Source organism: Schistocerca serialis, chromosome 2 (genome assembly GCF_023864345.2).
Source record: "Schistocerca serialis cubense isolate TAMUIC-IGC-003099 chromosome 2, iqSchSeri2.2, whole genome shotgun sequence".
Lineage (NCBI taxonomy): Eukaryota > Metazoa > Arthropoda > Insecta > Orthoptera > Acrididae > Schistocerca > Schistocerca serialis.
In genome coordinates this window covers 1,023,124,762-1,023,137,538 of record NC_064639.1, presented here as the reverse complement: position 1 = coordinate 1,023,137,538, position 12,777 = coordinate 1,023,124,762, and the positions used below count along the sequence as shown (strand labels likewise).

Genomic DNA, 12,777 nt, shown 5'->3' with positions numbered 1-12,777 from the left:
ATACCTATGTAAGTTGTGCGTCACTTTACGTGTAATTGCGGGATTCAGGTGTCTCTGACGATGACCTAAATATCCCAAACTGGTTCGTGAGAAAAGTTGGTTGCGTTGTTTGGGGGAAGAGACCAGGCAGCGAGGTCATCGGTCTCATCGGATTAGGGGAGGACAGGGAAGGAAGTCAGCCGCCCCCTTTCAAAGGAACCACACCGGCGTTTGCCTGGAGCGATTTAGGGAAATCACGGAAAACCTAAATCAGGATGGCCAGACGCGGGATTGAACCGTCGTCTGGTGGGTGTTGTGTGATGTCCTTAGGTTAGTTAGGTTTAAGTAGTTCTAAGTTCTAGGGGACTGATGACCGTAGATGTTAAGTCCCATAGTGCTCAGAGCCATTTGATTTTGAACCGTCGTCCTCCCGAATGCGAGTCAGTGTACTAACCACTGCGCCACCTCGCTCGGAAGAAATTATGAGGAGCACTCAAATGCAAACGAGACAGATGGAAAAAATAAGTAAACTGCATTATGGGAATCGCATGGGGAGAGATCGGGACCGTATGGAGGATGTGTAAGCGTTTCCCAGCGGAACTTCTGCAGCATAGTCGGAACAAACTTGGCAACGTGTGGGGGGACCCACATGGAGAACTGCACGCCAGTATACAATCCTGGTTCCGTAGGCAAGCGCAAGTATTTTTCCATGAAGGCACTGACCGTCTTTTCTCACATTGTGATAAATGTATTAACAGTACCCGCGATCACTTGAACTTATTTACTTTTTGCGTCTGTCCGGTTTTCTTTTGACTGGCCCTTAAACAGGGCGGTCAGAAACAGTATGAAATGCTTGTAAGGATGTTGCAGGGCTGGTTGTGCTGAGAAATAATTCTTAAGAAAAAACAATTCGATTCGTTGCACCGCTTCCGTGCTAAGCGGCTTTGAAATTAGCCAATCAGGCCGCTGCACACTCAATTTCAAACGGCCTTCTAGAGACTGTGTCGTCAAAGACGTTCTTCGTTTGGTTTCCTAAAAGCGAACAAGAGAACTATACAAGCACTAGACCTGGGATGGTGGTAAGGATCGATACCGAGCCAAAGGCTGGGCACTCTCGTGCACCGTCATCTATGCTAGGAGACCAATTGAGATTAGTGTATCTGGCGGGCCACTTGAATTTGTGCGCGCAAGGGCTTGATTAGCTAACGTCAATGCCAATTAACTTGGAACCAGGCCAATGTATTCAAATTTTTCTTATCCGTTACATCTCAGCACAATCTACCCTAAAGCACCCTCATGAGGTTTTCAGCCTTTTTCTGAATGCCCTCTGTATTAACAGGACATCAGGAAAGTGTTTCCAATTTGACAGTGTTGTCATGTTCGGTTAAACACCGAGAGAAAATTGGGATAATATTAAAAGGAAGAGGGTTCTAATATGTTATTTTAGTGATCAGCCAGCTACACTTTTCTGAGCTTACTATTTATCTTTGTTATCGGCCAAGAAGAATCACGTAACAACTTCAGCATCTCTTCCTATTTGTTCTTTCTTATTTTTCCAGCAGTCCTTGTTCTTCTCCTGATTTAGTCTTTTCATTTTCTCTATCCACGTTGCTCCAAGTTTCTTGTTTCCTTTGTCTTGAAAGCCTTCTAGCTTGATAATTTTATTCTTAAAAACGTTCGTTTGTTTTATTTATTAGTCTTCGATGTTGTTTTTGCTTAATTTTTTCTCGTTTATGTAATCGACGCTCCCGGCCGCGGTGGCCAAGCGGTTCTAGGCGCTTCAGTCCTGAACCATGCGGCTGCTATGGTCGTAGGTTCGAATCCTGCCTCGGGCATGGATGTATGTAATGTCCTTAGGTTAGTTAGGTTTATGTAGTTCTAAGTCTAGGGGACTGATGACCTCAGATGTACAGTCCCATAATGCTTAGAGCCATATGAATCATCTAATCCACGCTATTATAGATTTATTTTCCAGATACACAGTACAGCAAACTTATTTCGTTACCCTTGTTATTCATTCGCTGGAGGTGGCTAAAGAAGATTAATCTTCACTTTATCATTCCTTTCGGTACCGTCTATATATTTCCGTAGATCTCGTCGTTACGTATCATTTTACAGTCAGATGTAGTTTGTATTCCACCCATTATTTTACTAATAATCCATCTTTCCAGTACCTCTAGTCCGTTCAATTTATAGTTCAGCATCAGGCTGTCACGTGCATATAAACATTTCGGCCTTAACACTATGTATTTTGTTGCAATTTTTTATATATGTCAAAATGTCTTTTTTCAGCGGAACTTTTGAGATCAATTCAATTCACTGTTTGTTTCCAAATGAGTGGAGTAACTGCTTCTGCAGATTTTCTAAAAGTACTGAAAATTTTTAGCCCCAGTTTCCAGAGCCTTAATTTGCTTTATTTTACTTTTTTGTGAAAATGCAGTTAAACAGTAAAGATGACAAGAGGCCCCCTTGTCACTTTTTTGAGTTTATACTGCAGTTATAATTTTAATAGCGCATTTTAACATTGATAAATATGGCAGTTCTACATTCTTCGTGACAGAGTGTTGCTAAGTAGATAAATGTGAGTGAAAGTGGGAGAGTGTTATTGCAGTTGTGTTGACTGCATTCGTCACAGATTATTTTGGCAACGACGCTGGCAACTCTGCTGTTGAGCGCCTCAAATCCACACACACACACACACACACACACACACACACACACACACACACCATCGCACGATTGGACGCAGATTAACATCGTGTTTCCGTCCAGCGGCCTGTGTTTGTTGGGGAGATGATCATACGTGAGAAGATGATGCTATGGTACAAAACTCGGAATAAGCGCACACTCTTTTGAAGACACTACTACTGTAAAAGACGAGAGAGAGTGTATATAGTTGTCACGGAATCTAGAGTTCTTTGAGGGCGTAACTGCCATTATATTCGGCAGGACTAGTGGTGCAGTAGCTCCATTAAACCAGTCTTGGTTCTGAGATCAGTGTTAATGTTGTTTCACATTCCCAAACGCGACTCTCCTCCACTAGAAGCATCTTGTTGTTTTGCAACTGCTTAAGTTTCCTGTTCCACTGAGAAATAACAACAAGCAAGGGAGCTGTGGTTTTAAATATTTGTGTGTCACGTAGTATATCTACACAGATTTTCACGATTTACGATAACATCGTTGATCACGAGCTCTAAAGAGATATTGAACATGAACCACAGTTCGTAACAATCTGGTGATCTATTACCACTGGCACCTTTTCCATTCCAAATACTTTCTAATCCGAGGATATATGACTACTTTACTCAGTACTGACGTTGGTATTGCATTTTAACTTGTCTTTGGTTTTATTCAAAAATTTTGTAGCTTGTGGTGTCGGTATAGCAACTACCAAGACGATCGCAAAACTATATTTCGTTGGTCTTTAATCTTTCGACTGGATTTACGTTTTTGATATCGTTGTACCTTATTCCAGATTGACGTTCGTCACATCGTTCTAACTTACTATGATGTTCTTACTATACTGAAGGGTCCTGAACAATTTTCCATATTCTAATCTTCATAGGTCTCTTTATTAATACCTTTTCACTAATCATTACAGTGTAGGGAATTGTGTGTTTTGTTTATTACTTTTATTTTTCAATGTAGGCGTATATCTGTCACCATATTTCGCCTGATTCTTATTCTCGTTTTCTCCAGCTCACCACCTCTCAGTTCAGTTCTTTGTTGTGTTACGAAAGTGTTTTCCTTTATTTTAGCAATATTCTGCCGGCCGTGAATCGTAGGTAATGCGCTCAATCGTTGTCCACTTGCTCAGTCTTAGAAAATCCTTGATGTCTTCTGCCTGGTACGAAGTGTGTGTGTAGTACATCATCTACGTAATGTTAATTATTCCAAGCCGGAGTAAGTAATGTACACTGAACGTCCTATGACTATGATCTGACGTGGTTTAGTTAAACAAACCGACCCTTGAACCTACAAATCAGAAGTTACTTCGTAGGTAACACAAGAGTTAGCCGACATTCAAATGGGCACACTCTCCGCATTTTCGAACTGAATGACGAATGACCGAAAATGTCACCGTCCTCCTTAAGTTGAACAAAGATTTGAGAAACATGAAAATGAATGTAGTTGTGTTGCACATGCTAGTGTTACAGCTCTCATCATTTCTGAGAATGAAGTCTTTATTAAAGCAGTCGAAATCGCTTTAATTAAATATACGTTTCCTGTTATGCTTTATCTATCCTACTTCAGAATGTGTTCTGATGTGAGTTCGTTGATGCTGCCCTGAAGCAGCCGGTGGTTTGCTTCCTAATTCATAATAAAACGGGCCTTTCTGTTTCGTAATTACAAAATGGGCCATCCCCCTTTCAATTTCTGGTAAATGAGTATTGCTAAACAGCTTTATACATTTTGAATTCCATGGCTCAATATCTGGCGTAAATTTAAGCCGTTTCATCTCGGTTACCCCGATGCTGAAATATCCACTCTTCAGCAGCATTTGCTGTTGTGAACTGCCTGACAGAATTAACTTTGGTGAGGCGGTGTCCTGTAGCTCTTATGGTCAGATGACTGAAACTGATTGTATAAATAAACTATTTGTATCAGCAGCTAAAGACGGTGATACGACATTTTTTGACAGAATGAAGCTATGAGCCAGTCGGGTGCTCAATCCTAGTCCATTTCCTTTCGTAGGCAATGTTCTATTAGACGTCATCAAGTATTCTGACATCCGGAAAGGTCTTTCTTCGGAAGCTCGGTGTCTTCCATTCTTTCCTCCCCTCCGCCATTATTTTACACTTGCTTTTTAAGAATGATGCATCTGTCCTGATGCCATCTGTTAGCTTGTATTCTCTCGTGTCTCGTGTTTTTTACCCACTGTCCATTCACTGATCTAAGGAATACTTTATTATACCGTCACATCTCAATTCCCCCGGTATTTTATCATCATACTGGCCATTGTCCTATCAATGTTCAAGCGTTTGGCACCTCAAAATGGTTGACATGTATCTTATCACATTTTGAAGACTTCCAAGCGTTTTTGCAGTATTCATATTTCAGCCCTATGGAGGACGACATTCGCTAATCTTCTCTTCCTTTTTTAACCAAGACCGTTATTGATCCTTCTGCCATGATGTTTGCAGTTTTTTTTCAATTCGTCAATCTGATTCTGATTGCCATCTCCTCTTCAACTAATAATTCCATGCCATCTTCAAAGAACATACATTTGACCTTCCTGAAGATAAAGGTGAAGATATTTCTCTTGTACAAAACGTTGAAGCGCAGTAGAGATAATGGGGTTCATGTATCTTAAGAAAATTGCTGCGAAGCACATTTTCATTGATATAAGTAACAGTTTGTAACAATTCAGTGAAATGCGAAAGAGAATGATCAGAATTCTTGCAGTCTGATGTAACTGAACCCACACCAATGAACTGTGTCACGTGAAATACATGAAACGAACATAGTGCGAATGAGGTAAATGCTGATTTTGACATATTATCCAATTCTAATTGTGGACTTCTCTTGTTATTTAATTATAAAGCTGTGCTACAACGTGGAATTTATTTTCCGCGATGCTGTCCAATCGCCTCTAATAGATCCCATAATTCACAAAATTCACAGAAGACTACAAACTAGCACGTCTTTTTGCTTGGGGGAAGTAAATAACATTCGTAGTAGTCATTTTTATGGAAGCGATGGTTCTTGCTTCTTTCCTTCTGGCTGCCTGAGCCCATACATGACTATATACTTAGAAAATGTTTTTGTTTGATTTGCACAAAAATTTTATCCCATGTCTCCCTGTAAAGTACGGTCATTGATGTACTATCTCCGCCCCCCCCCCCCCCTCCCAAAAACTCAGTTCCTTAAAGAATCGATCTTCCATACATAAAACAATTTCAAACGCCTGATAAGTTTCAAATAAGCTACTGTAAATATTCTCCTCCAAGCATGTTAAACACTTACCCTTATGGTTCAAGACACAAAGCTCAGATTTTCTAGTTTTTATTAGTTTCAGATCATTCACCCACAGACCAAGCAAAAAGTCAAAAACCAAGGTGTAAAATTGTTTGTAACTCACTAAGTGCTCTCATTCTCATACTGGGTATGTTTACAGTTTCTATCTTTAGTACTTGGCTTATTGTGTAAAATAACTTGGCATTATCTCTTAATGAGCATCTTAAAACTGCCTGTTACGCTCTAAAATCCCATGTACTACTACATAATTCACTAAGTACGGTGTAACAACAGCACCAAAAGCTGTTGCGGTGTGTGTTTGGTTGAGGACCACCGTGTCAAGCAACTACCCTCAAGTGAAACATACGATTACGTCGGATTAGTGGAGAATTCCCTGATATGAAGTACACATTTATTATCAGTTGTAGTTTCTATATATGTACCTGATGCCTAGGAAACTTTCTTGAAGCTGATATTCTCGTATCTGTGACGAAGATGGACGCTTGAGCACAACTGTTTGCCCGTAAATAAATGCACGTTGCTGTAGCTTGTGGTGGTGTTGTTATGCTATTCTTTAAATAGGTTGAAGTTGTGGAGTACTGTTTACAGCAAATATATTTTGACGTGAAAGTTTCTAACCCAATTCACAAATATTTGAGATAAAAGTGTGTATGAATCATTTCCGTTCCTTGCTGCGAAATTTCTGTGACTGAACCGTCCGGGAAGAGTGCTAAAACTGCGGAAGCAGAGGAATGCCAGCTGTGTGTAGCTCTGACGAAATATAGGCAAAGGTTCGTGTTGAAATAACGGTTAAGGCAAAGCAGCCGATGTCAAACATTTCTGTACATTCAGCTTTCAACAACCGTAGAGGCGTCATTCTTTTCAAGTCACCAGTCTTCCAACTGGTTTGATACGACACATGACGAATTCCTCTGTAGAGCCAACCTTTTTGGTAGCACTTCTAATAGTCGTCCTAAAATATTTGGTGGGTGAATTCCAACCTCTTTCCTCCTCTACAGTTCACCCTTCACAGCTCCCTCTAGCACCACGGAAGCCATTCCCTGATGTCTTCTCAGATGTGTTATCATCCTATCCCTCCTCCTTTCAGTATTTTCCATATATTTCTTTCCTCTCCGATTCTGCACAGAATCTCCTCACTCCTTACGTAACCAATAAAACTAATTTTCATCATTCATCTGTAGCACCACATTTCAAATGTTTCGATTCTTTTCTATTCTAGTTTTCTCACAGTCTTGTTTCATTACGATACAGCAATGTGTTCCAAAAGTATGATCTCAAAAATTTCTTCCTAAGACTAAGGTCGACGTTTGATACTCGTACGCTTCTCCTGGCCAGGAATGCCATTTTTGCCACTGCTAATTTGATTTTTATGTCCACCCCTCCCCTACTCCATCCGCCATGCGTTATTTTGCTGCGTATGTATTTAGCTTCGTGAGTATGTACTTCGTGATCACCATTTCTGATAGTAAGCTTGTCGATATTCCCATTTTTGCTACTTCTCATTACTTCGACTTTTTCGATTTAGTCTCAAGCCATATTTCGTACTCATTTACATTCAACCGAGATTCTAATTCTTGTTCACTTTCACCGCGGAAATCCCACTTTTGAAACTTTCTTTTATTTCCTTCATTTCTCGTACCGGCTCGCCATATGTGAATGAAACGGGGAGAAACCATAACTGCTGGTACAATGGGACTTACCCTCCCCCATGCATCTCACGGCGGTTTGCCGAGTATACGAGGGTTGCCCAGAAAGTAATGCACTTCATTTTTTTCTTCAATAATTCTTTATTGAACAAAATGAGAATTACGCACACGAAACAACGGTGTTTTATCTACACACCCTTTTTTCCACGTAATCTTCACCCTGTTCTATGGCCTTCCTCCAGGGCGAAACAAGGGTGTGTGTGCAATGTCGGTACCAAACCTTGTCCTGGTGGTGGAGCCAGGGCGTTACTGCGTGAATCACCTCCTCACCATCCCAAAAACGTCTTCCACGAATGGCATCCTTTAAAGGCCTGAACAAGTGGAAGTGTTAGGGTCTATGTCATGGCTGTAGGGTGGATGGGTTAACACTGTCCAACCCTGATTTGCATCAACACTTCCTTTGCTGATTGCAGTGCCAACTGCGAGTCGTAATGCGTCTGTTATCGCGAGTGACATCAGCAACATGTCAGGTTTTGAAGCCTTGGATGGTCTCCCCGACCGCTGCAAATCGTGGAGCTTCGCCGAACCGCCTTCTGATGACCTCACCCTCCGTGCCCAGCGACTAACTGTACTTCTGCCGACAGCAGATGCTCCATAGACTTTGTACAAGCGTTTGTGCTCCGCAGCTTCTTTCTCTGCAGTAAGAAATTCAATGACGGGACGTTCCTTGTAACGTACGTCACTTACAGACACCATTTTGAAACTATCCTACAGCTACACTAGCTGTCGGAAGTGACGGAAACTTAGGGCGCTCACTCAGGATGCTTGAATTTATACCGGCTGATCAAAAAGTCAGTATAAATTTGAAAACAATAAACCACGGAATAATGTAGAGAGAGAGGTAAAAATTGACACACATGTTTGGAATGACATGGGGTTTTATTAGAACAAAAAAAAAACAAAGTTCACAAAATGTCCGACAGATGGCACTGGACAGTAAAACGTCAGTGACTGCGTATGACAATCGTGTATAAAAGGCGCTGTAATGAGAGAGAGAGAGAGAGAATCAGACGCGCCACCAGTCGCAGCATGTTGACGTTACCTGAAAAGGCGCGTTTAGTGAAGCTATATTATCAGAATGGGGAATGTGCTAGTTCAGCGTTATGATCCTATCGCCATAGGAAAGGGATTCGAACGGGTAAAGGTCCGTTGATAAATGCAGCTGTGGCGAGAATGATTTCGAAGTTCGAAGCCACGGGTTGTTTAGACGATAGACCCCGTAGTGGCCGACCGAGCACAAGGGGTAACGCTGCTGAGACATTTCAGGAAGAAATGGAGACTGTAGCGGGTTCGTCTATGCACGGGCAAGTCAGCGCTCGCGCAGTCGCACGTCGCACAGGCATTCCATACACTACTGATTGGTTGGCACTGAGGCGTACCCTCCGATGCTATCCGTACAAAACCCATCGGCATCATGAACTGTTACCTGGCAATATAGTGAAGCGAAGGGCATTTGCGGTGTGGGAGTTTCAAAAGATGGCGGAAGATGACGATTGGTTGAGTAACGTGTTGTGGATCGACGAAGCTCATTTCACGCTCCGAGGGTCTGTCAACGTCCACAACTGCAGAATTTGGGCTACCGAAACTACTAGAACTATCGTGGAAACTCCATTGCACGACGAGAAAGTCACGGCAATGGGTTGGATATACCACATCAACCGTTATCGGGCCTTTTTTCTTGAGGAAATGCGTGATTCTAGTTTTATAACTGCTATCTTTACGGGTGAGAGGTACGCCGATATGTTACAGAATCGCATCATCCCAGCCTGGCTGACAAACACCTGCTGGAACGTAAGATGTTTATGCAGGATGGCGCTCCACCCCATATTGCTACACCCGTGAAAGATGTCTTACGCGCGTCTTTTGGTGATGATCGTGTGCTCAGCCGCCACTTTCGTCATGCTTGCCTTCCAGGTGCCCAGACCTCAGTCCGTGCGATTATTGGCTTTGGGGTTACCTGAAGTCGCAAGTGTATCGTGATCGACCAACATCTCTAGGGATGCTGAAAGACAGCATCCGACGCCAATGCCTCACCATAACTCCGGACATGCTTTAGAGTGCTGTTCACAACATTATTCCTCGACTACAGCTATTGTTGAGGAATGATGGCGGGCCGGCCGGAGTGGCCGAGCGGTTCTAGGCGCTTCAGTCTGGAACCGCGCGACCGCTACGGTCGCAGGTTCAAATCCTGCCTCGGGCATGGATGTGTGTGATGTCCTTAGGTTGGTCAGGTTTAAGTAGTTCTAAGTTCTAGGCGACTGGTGATCTCATAAGTTAAGTCCCATAGTGCTCAGAGCCAATTTTGAATGATGGCGGACATATTAAGCATTTCCTGTAAGGAAGATCATCTTTGCTTTGTCTTACTTATGCTAATTATTGCTATTCTGATCAGATGAAGCGCCATCTGTGGGACATTTTTTGAAATTTTGTATTTAGTTGGTTCTAATAAAACCCCATGTCATTCCAAGCATGTGTGTCAATTTGTACCTCTCTATGTACATTATTCCGTGATTTATTCAGTTTTCAAATTTATACTCACTTTTTGATCACCTGGTACATACTAACGTTTCGCATTCGTAGCATTGTTTTCAGCTGAGAGATAAAAATTGCGGTGCATTACTTTCTGGGTAGCCTTCGTAGATGTAGAATTTGAGTCAGGCGCTGGTTGCCCTCTTGCAGGCTACATCAACCAGAACCACCCGCAGGCGGGCTACTACTTCTCGATGGCGGCCACGCTGGCCGGCGCGGCGCTGCTGTTCGTGGTGGGCGGCGGGTCGCGGCGCGGCTGGGACTCCGTGCCCGGCGGCTGCGGCGCGCTGCCGGACGGCCCCCTGGCCGCCGCCGCCCCCGCGCCGCTCGCGGGCGCGCCCGGCGTCCGCCCCCACCCGCTGCTCACCAAGAGCATGTCGTTCGGCACGCCGCTGGACCTGCCGCCCCCGGACGACATCCTGTGGCGGCCCGTGCGGTCGTGTCGCAGCGAGCCCGAGAGCCTGGGCCGCCCGCCGCCGCCCGCCGCCGCCGCCTTCACCGTCGTCGAGCAGATCACCACCTGCGTCTGACCGCGCCACGCCCTCTTTCCCCACGTCACGGCGACACTCGTCGACACCTTCCATCGATCACCTTCACTCTGTGCCACATCTCCACCACATTTTACTACCACTCACGCAGAAAAGACTGCTTATTTATTTCTTCGAATAGAGACGAAATACCGTTGCACCTATTACACAAGAACGTTCACTGTCTACGTTCTCTAGCACTCGTCACTCACTGGAAAGCCATAAGCCCTTGACTATAATGTGGCACTATTATACAGCGACAATAAACATTTTAAATATTTAAAGATATCTCTTTCATTGCTTTCATTATTGGACTATATGTCATCAACCTTTCATTTCTTATGTTATATTAGAAACCGGATATAAATAAACCATGAAAGACGAAATGCTACAATGAACAACGGTCGTCTGTTAGTCCTAGCAACTATGGTAAACGAGGAGTGTTTTTTAAGTAAATACCGTTTTGAAATTGAAAAAAGACATGCTAAGATATCACAATAATTTTATTTTTACATGAAAGCCTGTACCTTAATCTACTTTTCTGCATAATTTCCGTCAATATTGAGGCACTTGTCATAATGTTGTACCAGTTTCTTAATACCCTCCTCATAGAAGTCTGCCGCCTGACTTGTTAACCACTGCATCACCACTGTTTTGAATTCGTCATCGTCTCGAAGACGCTGATCGCCCAGGTGTTTCTTCAAGTGCCGGAACAGATGGTAGTCACTGGGCGCAAGATCGGGGCTGTACGGAGGATGATCTAGAGTTTCCCATCGAAAAGATGTGATGAGATCTTTGGTCTGATTCGCCACATGCGGACGGGCATTGTCTTGCAGCAAAACGATGCAATTGCTCAATTTCCATAGACTGTTGCTTTGATTCTGGTGTGACGTAGGCCACCCATGTTTCATCGCCCGTAACAACTTGGCTTAAGAAATCATCACCGTCGTTGTGGTATCGCTCAAGGAAAGTCAATGCACTGTCTGAAGTTTGGTTTTGTCCACATCCGCCAACATTTTCGATACCCAACGTGCCCACAATTTTCGGTAATTCAAGTGCTCGGTCACAGCGCCATACAAAACACCACGAGAAACATTAGAAAAGTCATCCCGCAAGGAAGAAATCGTAAAGCGTCTGTTTTCTCTCAACTGCACCAAAACTTTCATTAACGACCGAAGGACGCCCACTCCGTTGTTCATCATGCACATTTGTGCGGCCTTCTTTAAATGCTCTCACCCACTTTCTTACCATTCCATCACTCATAATGTTTTCTCCGTAAACTTCACAGATCTCACGATGACTATCAATCGCTTTTAGGCCTTTAGCACTAAGAAATCTTATAACAGCCCGTACTTCACAGTCGGCGGGACTCACGATTATCGGAGGAATCTTAAACACTCAGTACACAACGTAAACAACGAAGAATCACACTGTAATGGTGTCAGCGCGTAGATGAAAGTACAGGCTTTCATGCAAAAATAAAATTATTGAGATATCTTAGCACGTCTTTTTTTAATTTCAAAACGGTTCTTACTAAAAAAAATACGCCTCGTATCTTGCCATAATGCGACCACATGGGAATTCCACACCGTGAATTGAACCAGTATGGCAGCGTGAATCTGAATGCCAACTTAAAGTAGGCTTCCAGTACTGGAAATCACGGCGAAAGGTGAAATGATACACACGCATTGGAAGTCGGTGTAAATGCATTGTGCACAAGTACAAATTGAACGAAATCAATTACTGTCCTTCAAAATAGTCCCCCAGTGCATTCGCGATGCAGAAGGCGTTCAATGCCATTGGCATTCCCATCGGTGTGTGCCACCTGTCGCCGAAAAGCCTTGAGGATATCCACTCTGTTTGGAAGGCACCTCTCATGCAACGGTTTCCTCAGTTATGGAATGAGGTAGAAGTGGCATAGATAGAAATCTGCTGGGTGAGGTGAGTGGAGGAGGAGTTCCCATCCGTACCGCTGTACACGTCGTAATGAAGTACGGTAGCATTATCCAGCAGTGCAGGACGCTTTCGTCGAATATACGTCGCAGATGGTACAGTAT

General features: G+C 43.4%; 1 protein-coding gene across 1 annotated transcript in view; it reads left to right on the top strand.

Moving 5' to 3' along the window:
• The window catches only part of LOC126456606 (monocarboxylate transporter 12-like), a 596,637-nt gene extending 585,914 nt beyond the window's left edge, over positions 1-10,723 (top strand). The window contains exons 9-10 of the mRNA XM_050092349.1: positions 10,344-10,522; positions 10,565-10,723. Of these exons, the coding sequence (XP_049948306.1) occupies positions 10,344-10,522; positions 10,565-10,723 (338 nt within the window). The remainder of the gene's footprint in view (positions 1-10,343; positions 10,523-10,564) is intronic.
• Positions 10,724-12,777: the final 2,054 nt, after the last annotated feature.